Raw genomic sequence first — 13,104 nt, forward strand, 5'->3', positions numbered from 1 at the left:
CGTGTTTAATGCACAAGGACAATGAACCATGTTAATCAAGTCTGGAGGCAGGGTGGAGTCTTATGCTTGCCAGCAATTACGTTCTTTGGCCATACGCCCAGCCCCCCAAGAGGCCCAGATTCCCTTTCTTGGTGGGAGAGGGTGGACTACACTCTCCTGTTCTCTTGTTGTGAGCCCCACGTTTCTGGCTGAGAACGGCTGAAACCTTTGATCTGGTTCAGATGTTATCACCATGGCGTCTAAATGCCAACTGGCAACACTCAAACGAAGGAGGCCTCAACTTTTTTTCTCCCCCTTCTAGACCTATTTTTAAATTAATTTTGTCTATTTCTCTCTCCTTTTTCTTCTTGTATTCCTTCCCTCCCTTCCTATTGCACCTTCTCCTTCCTCTCCTCAGCGACAGAACATAAGAATGGCCATACTGGGTCAGACCAAAGGTCCATCCAGCCCAGTATCCTGTCTACCAACAGTGGCCAATGCCAGGTGCCCCAGAGGGAGTGAACCTAACAGATAATGATCAAGTGATCTCTCTCCTGCCGTCCATCTCCACCCTCTGACAAACAGGCTAGGGACACCATTCCTTGCCCATCCTGGCTAATAGCCATTAATGAACTTAACCTCCATGAATTTATCCAGTTCTCTTTTAAACCCTGTTATAGTCCTAGCCTTCACAACCTAAACAGTTATGTAAATATACACTGAGAAACTGGACACCAGTTCATATTGCAAATATACAGGATCCTAAAGCTAAGGTTATCTGTTTGGCTTGGCATTCCCCTCTAGCTCTCTCGTAAACTGACAGATTGTGTTTGCAACGGAACGGGATACTTTATTAAATATTCTGATTGCAAAACATGAATTGTACATTTGCAATAACAGCCTCCGATTTTTAAATGATAAATTAAGAGAAAGGGGGGGGGAAATCTTCAACCCCCCTTTCCCCTCCCAATAACAGCAAAAAAAAAAAATCATTACATTTTATGGCTATCTAGAGTAAACCAAAGTAACATTAACGTAATGACAGGCAGTGGGAGTGGATGGTGTTGGGGGAAGCCTCAGAGAAAAGCGGGGGCATGCATGTAGATCTAGGCTCCAGCTACGAGCTCCTCTAATCAGGAGTGCCACCGCTGGGATCCCATCATGGAGAACGTCTGTCCCATCTTCTCTTGATGGGCTGTGGTCAAGGGATGAGTGTCCTGGTCTATGGAGTGTTTTGTAGATTAGGACTAGGACTTGAAACTCAGCCCCACCAGAGACAGGGACCAGCAAAGCATCCATTGCTCCTGCTTGATCAGCCACGTCCATTTCAAATGCATCCCACAGGAAGGGCTTCTGGCCGTGGGAGGTTTTGGGCCGCTGCTCTGTGCAAGAGGGACAGCTTTTCTTGCCTGGGACACGGCAGACAATCCCAGTACAAGGTAAATAAACACACCCTAATCTAACTTCTAACAAGCCACAGTAGGAAAGGGGCAAAAAAAGGATGATTAGTGAAAAATAGCAACCTGAGGAGGAGCCTCCCTGCTCCTCTGGCAATGACACCCATGCACCCAATGTAAAGGGTGCTCCTTACTACAGTACAGCCCATCCTTGGTCTGCACTGGTGAAGCAAAGCACTCTGCTTACACAAGCAATTGATATTCTCTGCGCCGATCCCAGCATTCCCTTCAGCAGAACACAAGGAGGCCAATGCTCCAGGGAAGCATTAGCCCTTTCTGGAGAAGGTACTAGGTTAGGGCAGAGCTGGGTGACACAGGAGGTGGTTGAAGAAGCAGGGCAGAATAATGCATACTGGTGGTGGTAGTGCCCTTCCACTGCTGGCTAGAACCCGTCCCTTTATGCAGCATGGCTGCAGGAGGCATTATTCTTCACCAAGCCTGATTTCTAAGAGACTGGACAGTCTGATCTCCTGATCAGTGAGGCTGCAGTTCCTTTTCCAGTGGGCATGAGGAACACAGCTATCACAGCTCAGAATTGGTCGGAGACAGAGGTGCAGGCTCGAGGTTAAAGAGAATGGGGCAGGAGATCCAGGGCTGCGTATTGATAGGTCTGGCTGGGGCCAGGGATGAAGGCAGGTTGTTGGGAGGGCTCCAAAGAGCATTGTACTCACCCAGCCAGGCAAAGTAGAGTGCGATCTTCTCTCCAAAGTACCTGCGAATGTGATCCAGTGGCTGGTATCTGTTCCATTTCCGCCACCTCGCCCAGTACTGGAAGAGGACCTGGCGCTCGGTCAGGCTCTCAGGGGCCAGCCTGTTAGCAGGTACCGCAAAGGGACCCTGCAGGGGAGAAGCAGGGAGGTTCCAACTGAGGCTGGTGAAAGCATTGCAGCTGCCCATGCAGAGCAGAGCAGAGCAACTAGCTGGGCTGGGGAGAGGGGCTTGACAGCTCCCCACAGCCATGCTCCCCCACCCCCAGTTACCTCTGCATTCTTTCAGAAAGGCTGAATAAGGAGCTTTTTGAACAGCTCAGCCCCCTCCTGGGCAGAGGCCATGCAAGTGCTCTGTCTTGGCCAGGGCTCCCTGCTGCCCCCTGAGGTGGAGATCAGGGCATGACCGAAGTCCAGTCTGGCTGAGGTAAAAGGGAACTGGTGCTGGAAAGAAACTGTCTCCTGACTTACCTCATGCAGGGGGAATGCAGCTGCAAAGACATCCTTGCTCAGCAGCTGATCCACCCCAATCTCCCCCTGCTTCAAGTGGCCATATGGCGTCGTGGCCAGGATCTCATACAGCTGGGGGAAGCAAAGAGGTGGTAACTAACGGCTGTCACACTGACGAAAGGTACAACGAGAACCCCATGATCTCTCTCTAAGCACCGACACCATGCTCCGCACTGCGCTATAGAGACCTATGCCTCAAAGGTTCTCAGCCAGCAACCACCCTTCAGCCCTTTCGAGAGGGAAAAGGAGAATTTGGGTGGAAAGAGACTCAAGTTCAAATTAATTCAGGTACAAGAAGTTGGTTTTTGCCACCAATTTCAAGCCTGACTCTCATAGGCATTCTAACATTCCCTTCCCCGGACACTGAAAACAGAGAGAGAAGGGTTGGTTTTTAGTCAGCCTCTTTAAACTTTGCGTGTATTAAAATCTATTTAACTTCAATTGCCAGTGAACACTTAGGAGAAAAGTTGTCTGGTACAAGTGCTGGAGGAACCGACTAGGAGCCATGCTCCTCTTGACCTGCTGCTTACCAACAGGGAAAAATTGGTAGGGGGAGTAGAAGTGGGTGGCAACTTGGGCAGCAGTGACCATGAGATGGTTGAGTTCAGGATTCTGAAAAAAGGAGAGTGGCAAAATATGGGCCCTAGACTTCAGAAAATCAGACTCTCTTAGGGAACTGATGGGCAGGATCCCCTGGGAGGCTAATATGAGGGGGCAAGGAGTCCAGGAGAGCTGGCTTTATTTTAAAGAAGCCTTATGGAGGGCGCAGGAACAAACCATCCCGAAGTACAGAAAGAATAGCAAATATGGCAGGCGACCAGCTTGGCTTAACAGTGAAATCTTTGGTCAGCTTAAACTCAAAAAGGAAGCTTACAAAAAGTGGAAATTTGGACAGATGACTAGGGAGGAGTATAAAAATATTGCTAGAGCATGCAGGGTTGTAATCAGGAAGGCCAAGGCACAACTGGAGTTGCATCTAGCAAAGTAATGTGAAGGGTAACAAGAAGGGTTTCTTCAGATATGTTAGCAACAAAAAGGTGGTCAGGGAAAGTGTGGGACCCTTACCGAATGGGGGAGGCAACACAGTGACAGATGATGTGGAAAAAGCTGAAGTACTCAATGCTTTTTTGCCTCAGTCTTCACAGACAAGGGCAGCTCCCAGACTGCTGCACTGGGCAACACCGTATGGGGAGTAAGTGAGCAGCCCTCAGTGGTGAAAGAACAGGTTAAGGACTATTTAGAAAAGCTGGACATTCACAAAGTCCATGCAATGCATCCAAGGGTGCTGAGGGAGTTGGCTGATGTGATTGCAGAGCCATTAGCCACTGTTTTTGAAAATTTGTGGTGATCAGGGGAGATCCTGGACGATTGGAAAAAGGCAAATATAGTGCCCATATTTAAAAAAGAGAACCCGGGGAACTACAGCCTCACTTCAGTCCCTGGAAAAATCATGGAGCAGGTCCTCAAGGAATCCATTTTGAAGTACTTGGAGAGGAAGGTGATCAGGAAAAGTCAACATGGATTCACCAAGGGCAAGTCATGCCTGACCAACCTGATTACTTTCTATGATGAGATAACTGGCTCTGTGGATATGGGGAAAGAGGTGGATGTGATATATCTTGACTTTAGCAAAGCTTTTGATACGGTCTCCCACAGTATTCTTGCCAGCAAGTTAAAGAAGTATGGATTGGATGAATGGACTATAAGGTGTATAGAAAGCTGGCTAGATTGTCGGGCTCAACGGGTAGTGATCAATGGCTCGATGTCTAGTTGGCAGCCGGTATCAAGCGGAGTGCACCAGGGCCGGTTTTGTTCAACATCTTTATTAATGATCTGGATGATGGGATTAATTGCACCCTCAGCAAATTCGCAGATGACACTAAGTGGGGAGAAGAGATAGATATGCTGGAGGGTAGGGATAGGGTCCAGAGTGACAAATTGGAGGATTGGGCCAAAAGAAATCTGATGAGGTTCAACAAGGACAAGTGCAGAGTTCTGCACTTTGGAAGAAGAATCCCATGCACTGCTACAGGCTGGGGACCGAATGGCTAAGCAGCAGTTCTGCAGAAAAGGACCTGGGGATTACAGTGGATGAGTAGCTGGATATGAGTCAGCAGTGTGCCCTAGTTGTCAAGAAGGCCAATGGCATATTGGGCTACATTAGTAGGAGCATTGCCCGCAGATCAAGGGAAGTGATTATTCCCCTCTATTTGGCACTGGTGAGGCCACACCTGGAATACTGCATCCAGTTTTGGTCCCCCCATTACAGAAGAGATGTGAACAAATAGGTGAGAGTCCATCAGAGGGCAATGAAAATGATTAGGGGGCAGGAGCACATGACTTATGAGGAGAGGCTGAGGGAACTGGGGTTAGTCTGCAGAAGAGAAGAGTGAGGGGGGATTTGATAGCAGCCTTCAATTACCTGAAGGGGGGTTCCAAAGAGGATGGAGCGCAGCTGTTCTCAGTGGTGGCAGATGACAGAACAAGAAGCAATGGTCTCAAGTTGCAGTGGGGGAGGTCTCAGTTGGATATGAGGAAACACTATTTCACTAGGCGGGTGGTGAAGCACTGGAATGGGTTACCTAGGGCAGTGGTGGAATCATCATCTTTAGAGGTTTTTAAGGCTCAGCTTGACGAAGCCTTGGCTGGTATGATTTAGTTGGTGTTGGTCCTGCTTTGAGCAGGGGATTGGACTAGATGACCTCCTGAGGTCTCTTCCAACCCTAATATTCTGTGATTCTTTGTTAAAATTCAAACCACACATTGCTCATGAACGAGCAAAATACTCACACTACACCTCCTTCAGACTCCACAAAAAGCCTAAACCCAGAGAAGACCAGACTTAACATCCCTGATGTTTGTTTGTTAACAGAAATAAAAAAAGCAACTTTGTTTGAAACACATCTTGCAGGCCTTTATACATTATAAAGCAACACAAATGGGTGAGAACTATTTTTTTTAAAAAGCCTTTGCATGATTCTTTTAAGCCTAAAGTCACACAAATGAGGAGGGGAATGCAGACAGGAAAGAGAAAAATCACTGTTTTCTTAGTTCACTATTTTCTCTTCTTTAAAATAAGTGGGCTATTTTCTCTGTGTTCTATAGCTGCTTTTCCAGTTGCAAGACAATATCACACCAGCCCAGTCAATATGGTCAGGAACAAACTCAGAGCACATATGTCTTAATATCCTCACAAATATAAACATAGCTGCTAGCAAATTACTAGTGAATCAGTTCTCACCTATATTTTGTAAAATGCACTTTTGACAGTGGGCAGACAGTGCCCCAGTGAGAGAAATTTGACCGTGGACAGATTTCCATGGGCAGACACTGTCCCAGTGGGAGAAATTCATCACCCCTGGGGTTTTGACTTTCCTCACTGGAAAGTTTTTGGCACCAGGCTGCATGGCTGTTTGGCTTACAGCACAAAGGGATGGAGCACGAAGGAAGACCCTCCTATCTTGAGGTTTATAAACAGGATATTGTTGATCCTTAGTGGGCTTGGCAGAATCGATTTTCATCTTTTTATAGTTAATGGATAATATTGATGTTTATTTTAAGCAGTTTATTTAAACTTTCAGAGTTACACAAAATTATGAGTTTTAAGCATTTTTAAATTTTTTATTAATTTAAATGTTCATAGTGGCAGGAAATAATGGGGGGGGTCAGACAATTATTTAACGACAGTAGATGTTGTGATTCACAAAGTTAAAGTTCTATAACCATTAAAACAAAACTGACAGCATCACATCAAAATATAAAAAGTAAATATCCTTGAATCACACTCTAATACAAGCAGCATTTTTCTTACTTTACTTATCTGTGAGTTTTGCTTATCAATGGAAATATTTTGTCGTTGGTTTGCATTGTACAGTAAAATGGACGTTTTTGATAAAAATCTAATCCTTCCATCTAACCGTTAGTCATTGCCTCACACCCTGGCAGGACACGACCAGCATGTTCAGCGACTGTGAGACTTGCAGGATCTGACAGAGGCAGAATGGTCCAGTAGTTAGGGCAGTAGTCTAGGACTTATGAGACCTGGTCCTGCTCCGCCACAGACTGTGTGTGTGAACTTGGGCAAGTCACCTAGCCTTTCTGTGCCTCAGTTCCCCACCTGTTAATGGCGATAATAGCTCTGCCCTGCCTCATAAGCTTTAAAGGTTGTGAGGTGCTCAGATACAATGAAGAGGGGGACCCTCTAAGTCCCTAAAATAGATAGCTGATTCCCCACTACCTTGCGCAGTGCAGCCATTCACACCTGTGCAAGGTGGGCATACCATGCAACCACCTGGGCAGCAGAGCAGAGATGTCTGATTTGATAACATTTTACACCTACTTTACACACGAGTAAGTGACAGTCTTTCTTTAGACTGAGCAGGATCTGGAATGTGCCTAGTGCCTGAACAGCCAGGGTCATAAGCCCACTCGTTACTCAAGCTATCCCCTAAACTGAGTCTTCCCACTGCTTAAATGTCAACCTCCCTAGAGGCCACCATACTTGCCCCCAACCTAAGCCAATGCCTCCCTGGAAGGCTCCCTGCACCCTCCAGATTCAAGTGGGGCCTTCTCCATGACACCCACCTCTCCTCCTAGCCCAAACCCAAACCTTGCCAGGGTCCCAAACTTGCGGCACCCAAAGCCTTCCCTCTGCGTGGCCCTTTCTGCCCAGGCCAGAACACTCGAGCCCTTCCCAGCTGGGCTGACACAAAAGCAATGAATTAGGATGTAAAGAATTGAACCAGAAGACAAGGAGGAAGGTCCCATCTCAGCCCCAGGCCCTGCGGGACCTCTCCCTCCCCAGGAGACCCCTGGACTGGCTACTCACTATCCTGTGCCGCTGCGTGCTGCTGAAGAAGGTGTCTTGCTCATTGCTCTCTAGGAACCTGCAATCACATACACCAGAACCATGATGGGAACATGACCCCCAAAGTGCAACCCACAGGACAAGCCATCCTGTTTCCTCTCCCCAAGCCCAGGGCAATCCACTTCCCCACCCCATTTTGCCATAGGTAAAGCCCTGCACCTCACCCATCCAGCCTAGGACAGCACCTCCCTGCCCCTGCCAGCCAGCTGCAAAGAGAAGGCACTTGCAGGGGCAGTTCCAACAGCAGGTCACCTCCTTGGCTTCACCCATCAGCTCAGAGGGGTGGCCTATAGAGTCACTCTCCCCGGGTAGTCCTCTCACAGCAGACTTGCTCTGCTGATCATCAACCTACTCACCTCATCCCCACTCTGTGCGCACACATGGCTCCTCCTCCCTATAGGTACCTTGTGCCCCGCCAAGTGGTGGTATTTAATTCTTATTCCTTTATTGCTCCAATACCTTCGGCAGTGCACTAGGGGGTCTCAGGGACACTGACACCAATGTGCTTCCTGCCCTGAAGAGTTTATGATGTAGGCAGACAACGTCCACAGGCAGCTGCCTGGATGAGCACTCCAGCAGGTGGTGTAACAGGCTTCCCTGTGGGTGCCCTGCAGGCCTGTTAGACAGGGAGTGGGAGAAGAGGTCTCCTCTCAGAGCCACTTGGGTAACTGCCTGTCCCACAGCCCTTGCCCTCAGGGAAATAGCAGGAAGCTCATTCCAGATAGGAAAGAGGAAAAGTGATCAGCACAAGGAAGCAGGAGTGAATGCGTTCTACAGGCCCCCCGGGCTCTTACCATGTTAACTTGTTCACCTTGAAGTGACAAGTGTAGTAGTCCAGAGGCATGTTCGGAACCTCCTCACACAGCAGGCTGGGGACACCCAGCCTCTTCGCCATTCTGTCAGACCAGTTTGAAGCCTGATTCGGCAGAGCCTGGGCACAAGCAAGAGGAAAAGGCTCAGGAGGAGGGCAACAGCAGCAGCATGGTGCCGAGTCAGCATCCGGGCAAAGAGGAGGATGGGGGAAGAGACGAGTGCCCCAGCTACATGCACAATGATGCAAGAGGCTGGGAGCACTGGTATGCGAAAGAGGGTGAGTGGGGAAGCACTGAAGGGATAAGGAAGTTCCTCCCGGGTGACCTCCGGCGCCTGCCCAGCCCAGTGTATACACCAATCAGCCAGCACGGAGATACCTCCCCCACAACTCCCCCTCCACACCCCCACTGTGGCACATGAGAGTAGTGGGATGGCTTCACCCTGGCAACTAGGAGTTCCTCAGCTTCTGCAGGGGTGAACTGGGCCCTAGAGGGAAGAGGAACGAGTCTCGGAAAGACCCTCACCTGCAGGGGGAGCCTCAGCCGGAGATCCTCTGCGTAATAACACAGCACGCTCCAGGGAGCATTCAGCAGCACATAGTGCACCACCTTCTTCTCATCCTGGACCGCGTGCTGGGAGAGGAGAGGGAAAGATGGCATTAGCCACCTATTGTACTCAGGCCTGGCGTTTATAGGCTGGATCCTCTGCTGGGATGAATCAACAAGGCTCCCTTGAAATTGAGGCTGCTATGTTGATTCATAGAAGCAAGCAATCATCCATGCAGAGCTCACCCTGGCTGTGCCATTCCTAAGCATCTAGAGAGGGGGATGTCTACACTGCAAAGAAAAACCCACGGCAGAGCTCAGGCTCACATGATGAGGCTAAAAATAGCATAGATGTTCCTGCTCAAGCTGGAGCCCAGGGCCCCGAACGGCATGGCTCAGAGCTTAGGGCTCTAGCCAGAGTTGGAACATCTACACTGCTATTTTTAGCCCTGTAGCATAAGCCCAAATCAGTTGACCTTCATTGTCTTCAGTTGGGAGACTCACTGCCAAGGGTTTTCTTTTGCAGTGTATACGTGCCGTAAGAACCCTACAGAGCTCAGGGAACTGTGCAGCAGAGGAGCACCGGCCATATGCACCTCCCAGATCACACAGAGCAAGCCATGCTCCTGTTGGCAGCCACCTCCCATCGCTCCTCTCCAAGACAGTGCATCTCCCAGCAGGTCAGGCAGCGTGAGACCGAAGAGCTTTCCTCCTGGGCCTTCCAGGAGAATCACAAGATGACGGGAGTAGGTTAGACACACACACACACCCCCTCCCCATGTGGCACAAGGTCAATATTATTCCAATGAAAGATCAGCAGATCATTCCCTAGCCACCCACCGCAGCTCTACCTCGTTCCCAGCAGGCTGAAATGCCCACTGCCGCCCTGGCCCACTGACTGGGGAGGGGGCCATTTTGGAACTGGATAAAGTTCTGGCCCCAGGCTCCATCCACTCTGTGGTACTCTGGCAGTGGAAAAGGGAGGGAGATCTGCCTCAAGAGGCACCACCTGTTATCCCCAATGACAGATAAATGGTGTGGCAGGTGCAGGCAGGCTACGCTATGCTGGGGGCTCCATGGGCCCCTGACCAGGTTCGGGATAAGGAAGCAGGAAGGTGGTTTACAGACATTAGTCATTTGTGTCACTTAATGCTCTGCTAGAAGGGGTGCAGATACCATGGTGATGGTATCTAACATGACACAATAGAAAGGCATCTTTGCCCTCCTCCTGTGCCAATCACAGCTCAGCTGGCCCAGGGGACCATGCCTATAACTTAGCTCTAACATGCTGCATCATACACAGGGCCTTGTTTCTACATGAACCAGGTTTCCTCTGCAGGGTAAGCGATGCAGAGTAGACTGACCACGTGTCCTGACTCCAGTGGGGGAAGAAGGCTCAATTTATCACCACATGCTGGCAGGCTGCCTATGTTGCTGACAGATGGCTGCATTTCCAGCCTCCTCCTCAGACTGCCCAGCCAGCTGGCCCTTTGCTTTCCTTTCCCCTCTGAGAGAAGCCAGGACCAAGCCAAGGTGGACAATGAGCTCCCCTTTCTGGAGGGGGTGGCCCCTACACATCCGGATGGGGATTACTGGGCTGAGGGGGGAAGACCAGGATCCAATGAACAAAGCAACTCTTCCCCCCAGGACAGAGGGCCCTGCAGAGCTAGGCTAGTGCGCTGATACACAGGGAAGAAGCCTGCCTGGGCACCAGAAAGGACCCAGCTACCTTTTCTATACAGATTCCAGCAGCCTGGAGCTTGTTCAGAAACTTCTTCCGCCAAGTCCTGTGGACATCGACAACTCTTCTCCACTGGGGTACCTCGCTCTCAGCACTGGTTTCTTCACTCTGTCCCTCCTGCTCCTGAGGGTCTGCTTCCCACACCAGGACGAAGTCTGGGACAAGAAGAGACAGCTTGTGTCCACATCACAGAAAATGGACACTGCAAGGCACATGGGGGCAAAGCTCTTCAAAATCACCCAGCTCATGCATATCTATTGCTTCATCTCCTTCTGCTTCTGCATCTGCTCCTGCCCGGTGCCCAGCTGATTCTTGTCACAGGGCTAAATCTTGGTGGAGTAAAACGAGCAGCCTGCAGAAAGGGGCATGTGCAGGGAGGAGCAGGCTGGCGATTATAAACCTAAGATCCCTACCATTTATGGAATGAGCTTACCATATGTGGCTACAGGAAGATGTACTTTCTTACTGGAGCCACAAGGACCAGAGGTCCTGAGACAAACCAGGACAGTCAAGCTAGATAGGGGCCTAGTGGACTCCAGATATGCCTAACAGAACTACTTCAACCAGCAGAACCCATTCAGTTCTGCCCTGTGTGTGGGGACTGGCGGGCACATCCCAACCCAAGAGTGTGAGCAGTGTTGAGAGCAGGGCTGGGGACTTCACCCCTTATTTACAGGTTTCCTTCTATAAAATCAGTAAATAAATACAAAGGCCACCAACCTCAAAACCACCTCTCCAAACATCAGCATTTCTCCCTGCACTGTGCCCTCACCTATCCTGGTGCGTCCATCGCTGAAGACATTTGCAGGGCTCTGTGGAACATGGGACACTTGACTTGGTTTGCTCAGCTAGAAAAAAAAGCATCAACTCATAAGAGGCTTGGGCTTGCATCTGCAACAGCCCTGCTGAATGCTGACAGGAACTAGCAAAAGGAAGGGAAGGTGCTGCTGAGGTCATGCAGCCCCCACCAGGATTCCAGGAGCAAGTGTGACCCCATCGGGGTGCTAGCTAGGACTTATCTAAACTCTCATCTGAAAGAAGGCAATGGGCTTCAGGGCTGCCCTCCTACAGCAGCCATATGCCACTACCACGGTAATACGAAATAAGTCATGTGCATACAGTGGGAACTACTATTTGCAAACCAGTCTCAGTGCATTTAGTGACTGCCAGGAGACAGGGCCCATGAACAATGGCCAGCCAGCCTCACCCAGTTTGGAAGTGGATGGCTCTCTATGCAAGCATTGTTTGGAGCAACTGATCTCCCTGAGCACCCTCTCCTTCATCTTGCCTTTGGATGCAGGCATCCCTGGTGTTGCTCCACACCCCCCGCCCCCTTCAACAGGAACAGGAGCTGTCCTCCCCAGATAGTTCCCTAGTCATCCCCCATTTGGCAGGAGGTGATGGGCGCAGACTGACCCGCCCTTCCCCCTCACAGCTCTAAATATCCACAGTAGATTTTAATATGCCTACCTCTGAGATTTCAATAGGATCCTGGCTCAGACTCCCGTAATAAGGCCCTTTGCCATTTTGGTCTTCACCTATCAGATTGGCATGATCATCTGCTTTGATCTTTTTTTGCTGCATCTTGATCCTTCATGCCTCCGGCACCTTCTGCTGTTTAGAAACAAATCAGCAAGAGGTGAGTGCAGCGTGGATGGGCCAAAGCTCCTCCCACAGGAGGCAGCAGACCAGGCTTTACAATGTTTGGAGTCCCAACAAGCCAGGAGAGATCAAGACACGGGCTGCCTCACTTTCTGGTCCTGATGGTAGAGGTACAGGAGTGCTCTAGTGGTGAGCTGCTTCCTTCTCCTCCTGTTCTGCTGTGGTACATTATAAATGTATTTTGTTACCTTGCTTGACAGTTATTCACTATGTATAAGACTTACCTGATGCATTTTGTTTTAAATAAATGTAGGAGTTTTATTAACAGATATCAAGGGAAATCTATGACAGCAGGATTGCTAGCAGCGAGAATTTAGGTTGAGACACTGGACAAAGGAATTTGTTACCTTTTGTATCAGAGGGGTTTAAGTGAACACATTCATGCATTACAAGGATGTGTGAGCTCTCTTCAATTGTTTATCAAGAAGCCAGTCAGGAGAGGCTGGGAAAGCTTTTAGGAAGAAGCTCTGCAGTGAAGCAAAAAGAGAGATGAAGTAGCTTTAGGGACAATTAAGTGCCTCGTTCCATGTCTGGGTGGGGTGGGGTATTCTGTAACACTTTCCATGGCATGTGACAATGGTAATCATATTATAGTTTGGCTCAGAGGTCATCTTCACAGATATTTAATAAGTTAGGAGACCTCTATTTGATCCTAAGTTTAAGAGTTCTTTTGTAAAGTGTTAAATCATTTATTATAAAATATATTTGTTATTAGTGCTTTTAAAGCACCTGATATAGAATTTGTTTTAGAAGATATAACTTTGTTCTTTAAGAAAGTGAGATTAGCATCCCAACACTAAATATTATCCCTATTTTACACAAG

The 13,104-nt window shown here is 49.1% G+C and overlaps 3 protein-coding genes across 9 annotated transcripts in view; 1 reads left to right on the plus strand and 2 right to left on the minus strand.

Moving 5' to 3' along the window:
* Positions 1 to 12,228, minus strand: part of ANO7 (anoctamin 7) — a 28,024-nt gene extending 15,796 nt beyond the window's left edge. Inside the window, exons 1-8 of one of the 2 annotated variants that reach the window (XM_038416732.2) lie at positions 12,090 to 12,228; positions 11,392 to 11,467; positions 10,608 to 10,774; positions 8,858 to 8,965; positions 8,315 to 8,451; positions 7,482 to 7,539; positions 2,615 to 2,725; positions 2,108 to 2,273 (exon numbers count right to left, since the gene is read on the minus strand). In XM_038416732.2, coding sequence (XP_038272660.1) covers positions 2,108 to 2,273; positions 2,615 to 2,725; positions 7,482 to 7,539; positions 8,315 to 8,451; positions 8,858 to 8,965; positions 10,608 to 10,774; positions 11,392 to 11,467; positions 12,090 to 12,203 — 937 coding nt within the window. In that variant the 5' untranslated portion in view covers positions 12,204 to 12,228. Of the gene's footprint in view, positions 1 to 2,107; positions 2,274 to 2,614; positions 2,726 to 7,481; positions 7,540 to 8,314; positions 8,453 to 8,857; positions 8,966 to 10,607; positions 10,775 to 11,391; positions 11,468 to 12,089 lie in introns of those variants that run through there. The other variant, XM_043491603.1, reaches the window with a different exon arrangement.
* Positions 1 to 13,104, plus strand: part of LOC119861508 (high density lipoprotein binding protein) — a 152,578-nt gene that overhangs the window by 99,028 nt on the left and 40,446 nt on the right. The window lies entirely within an intron of this gene.
* Positions 12,096 to 13,104, minus strand: part of PPP1R7 (protein phosphatase 1 regulatory subunit 7) — a 46,215-nt gene continuing 45,206 nt past the window's right edge. The window contains exon 10 of the mRNA XM_043491623.1: positions 12,096 to 12,233. Within this exon, the coding sequence (XP_043347558.1) occupies positions 12,213 to 12,233 (21 nt within the window). The 3' untranslated portion in view covers positions 12,096 to 12,212. The remainder of the gene's footprint in view (positions 12,234 to 13,104) is intronic.

This window comes from Dermochelys coriacea, chromosome 9 (assembly GCF_009764565.3).
Source record: "Dermochelys coriacea isolate rDerCor1 chromosome 9, rDerCor1.pri.v4, whole genome shotgun sequence".
NCBI classification, from domain to species: Eukaryota; Metazoa; Chordata; order Testudines; family Dermochelyidae; genus Dermochelys; species Dermochelys coriacea.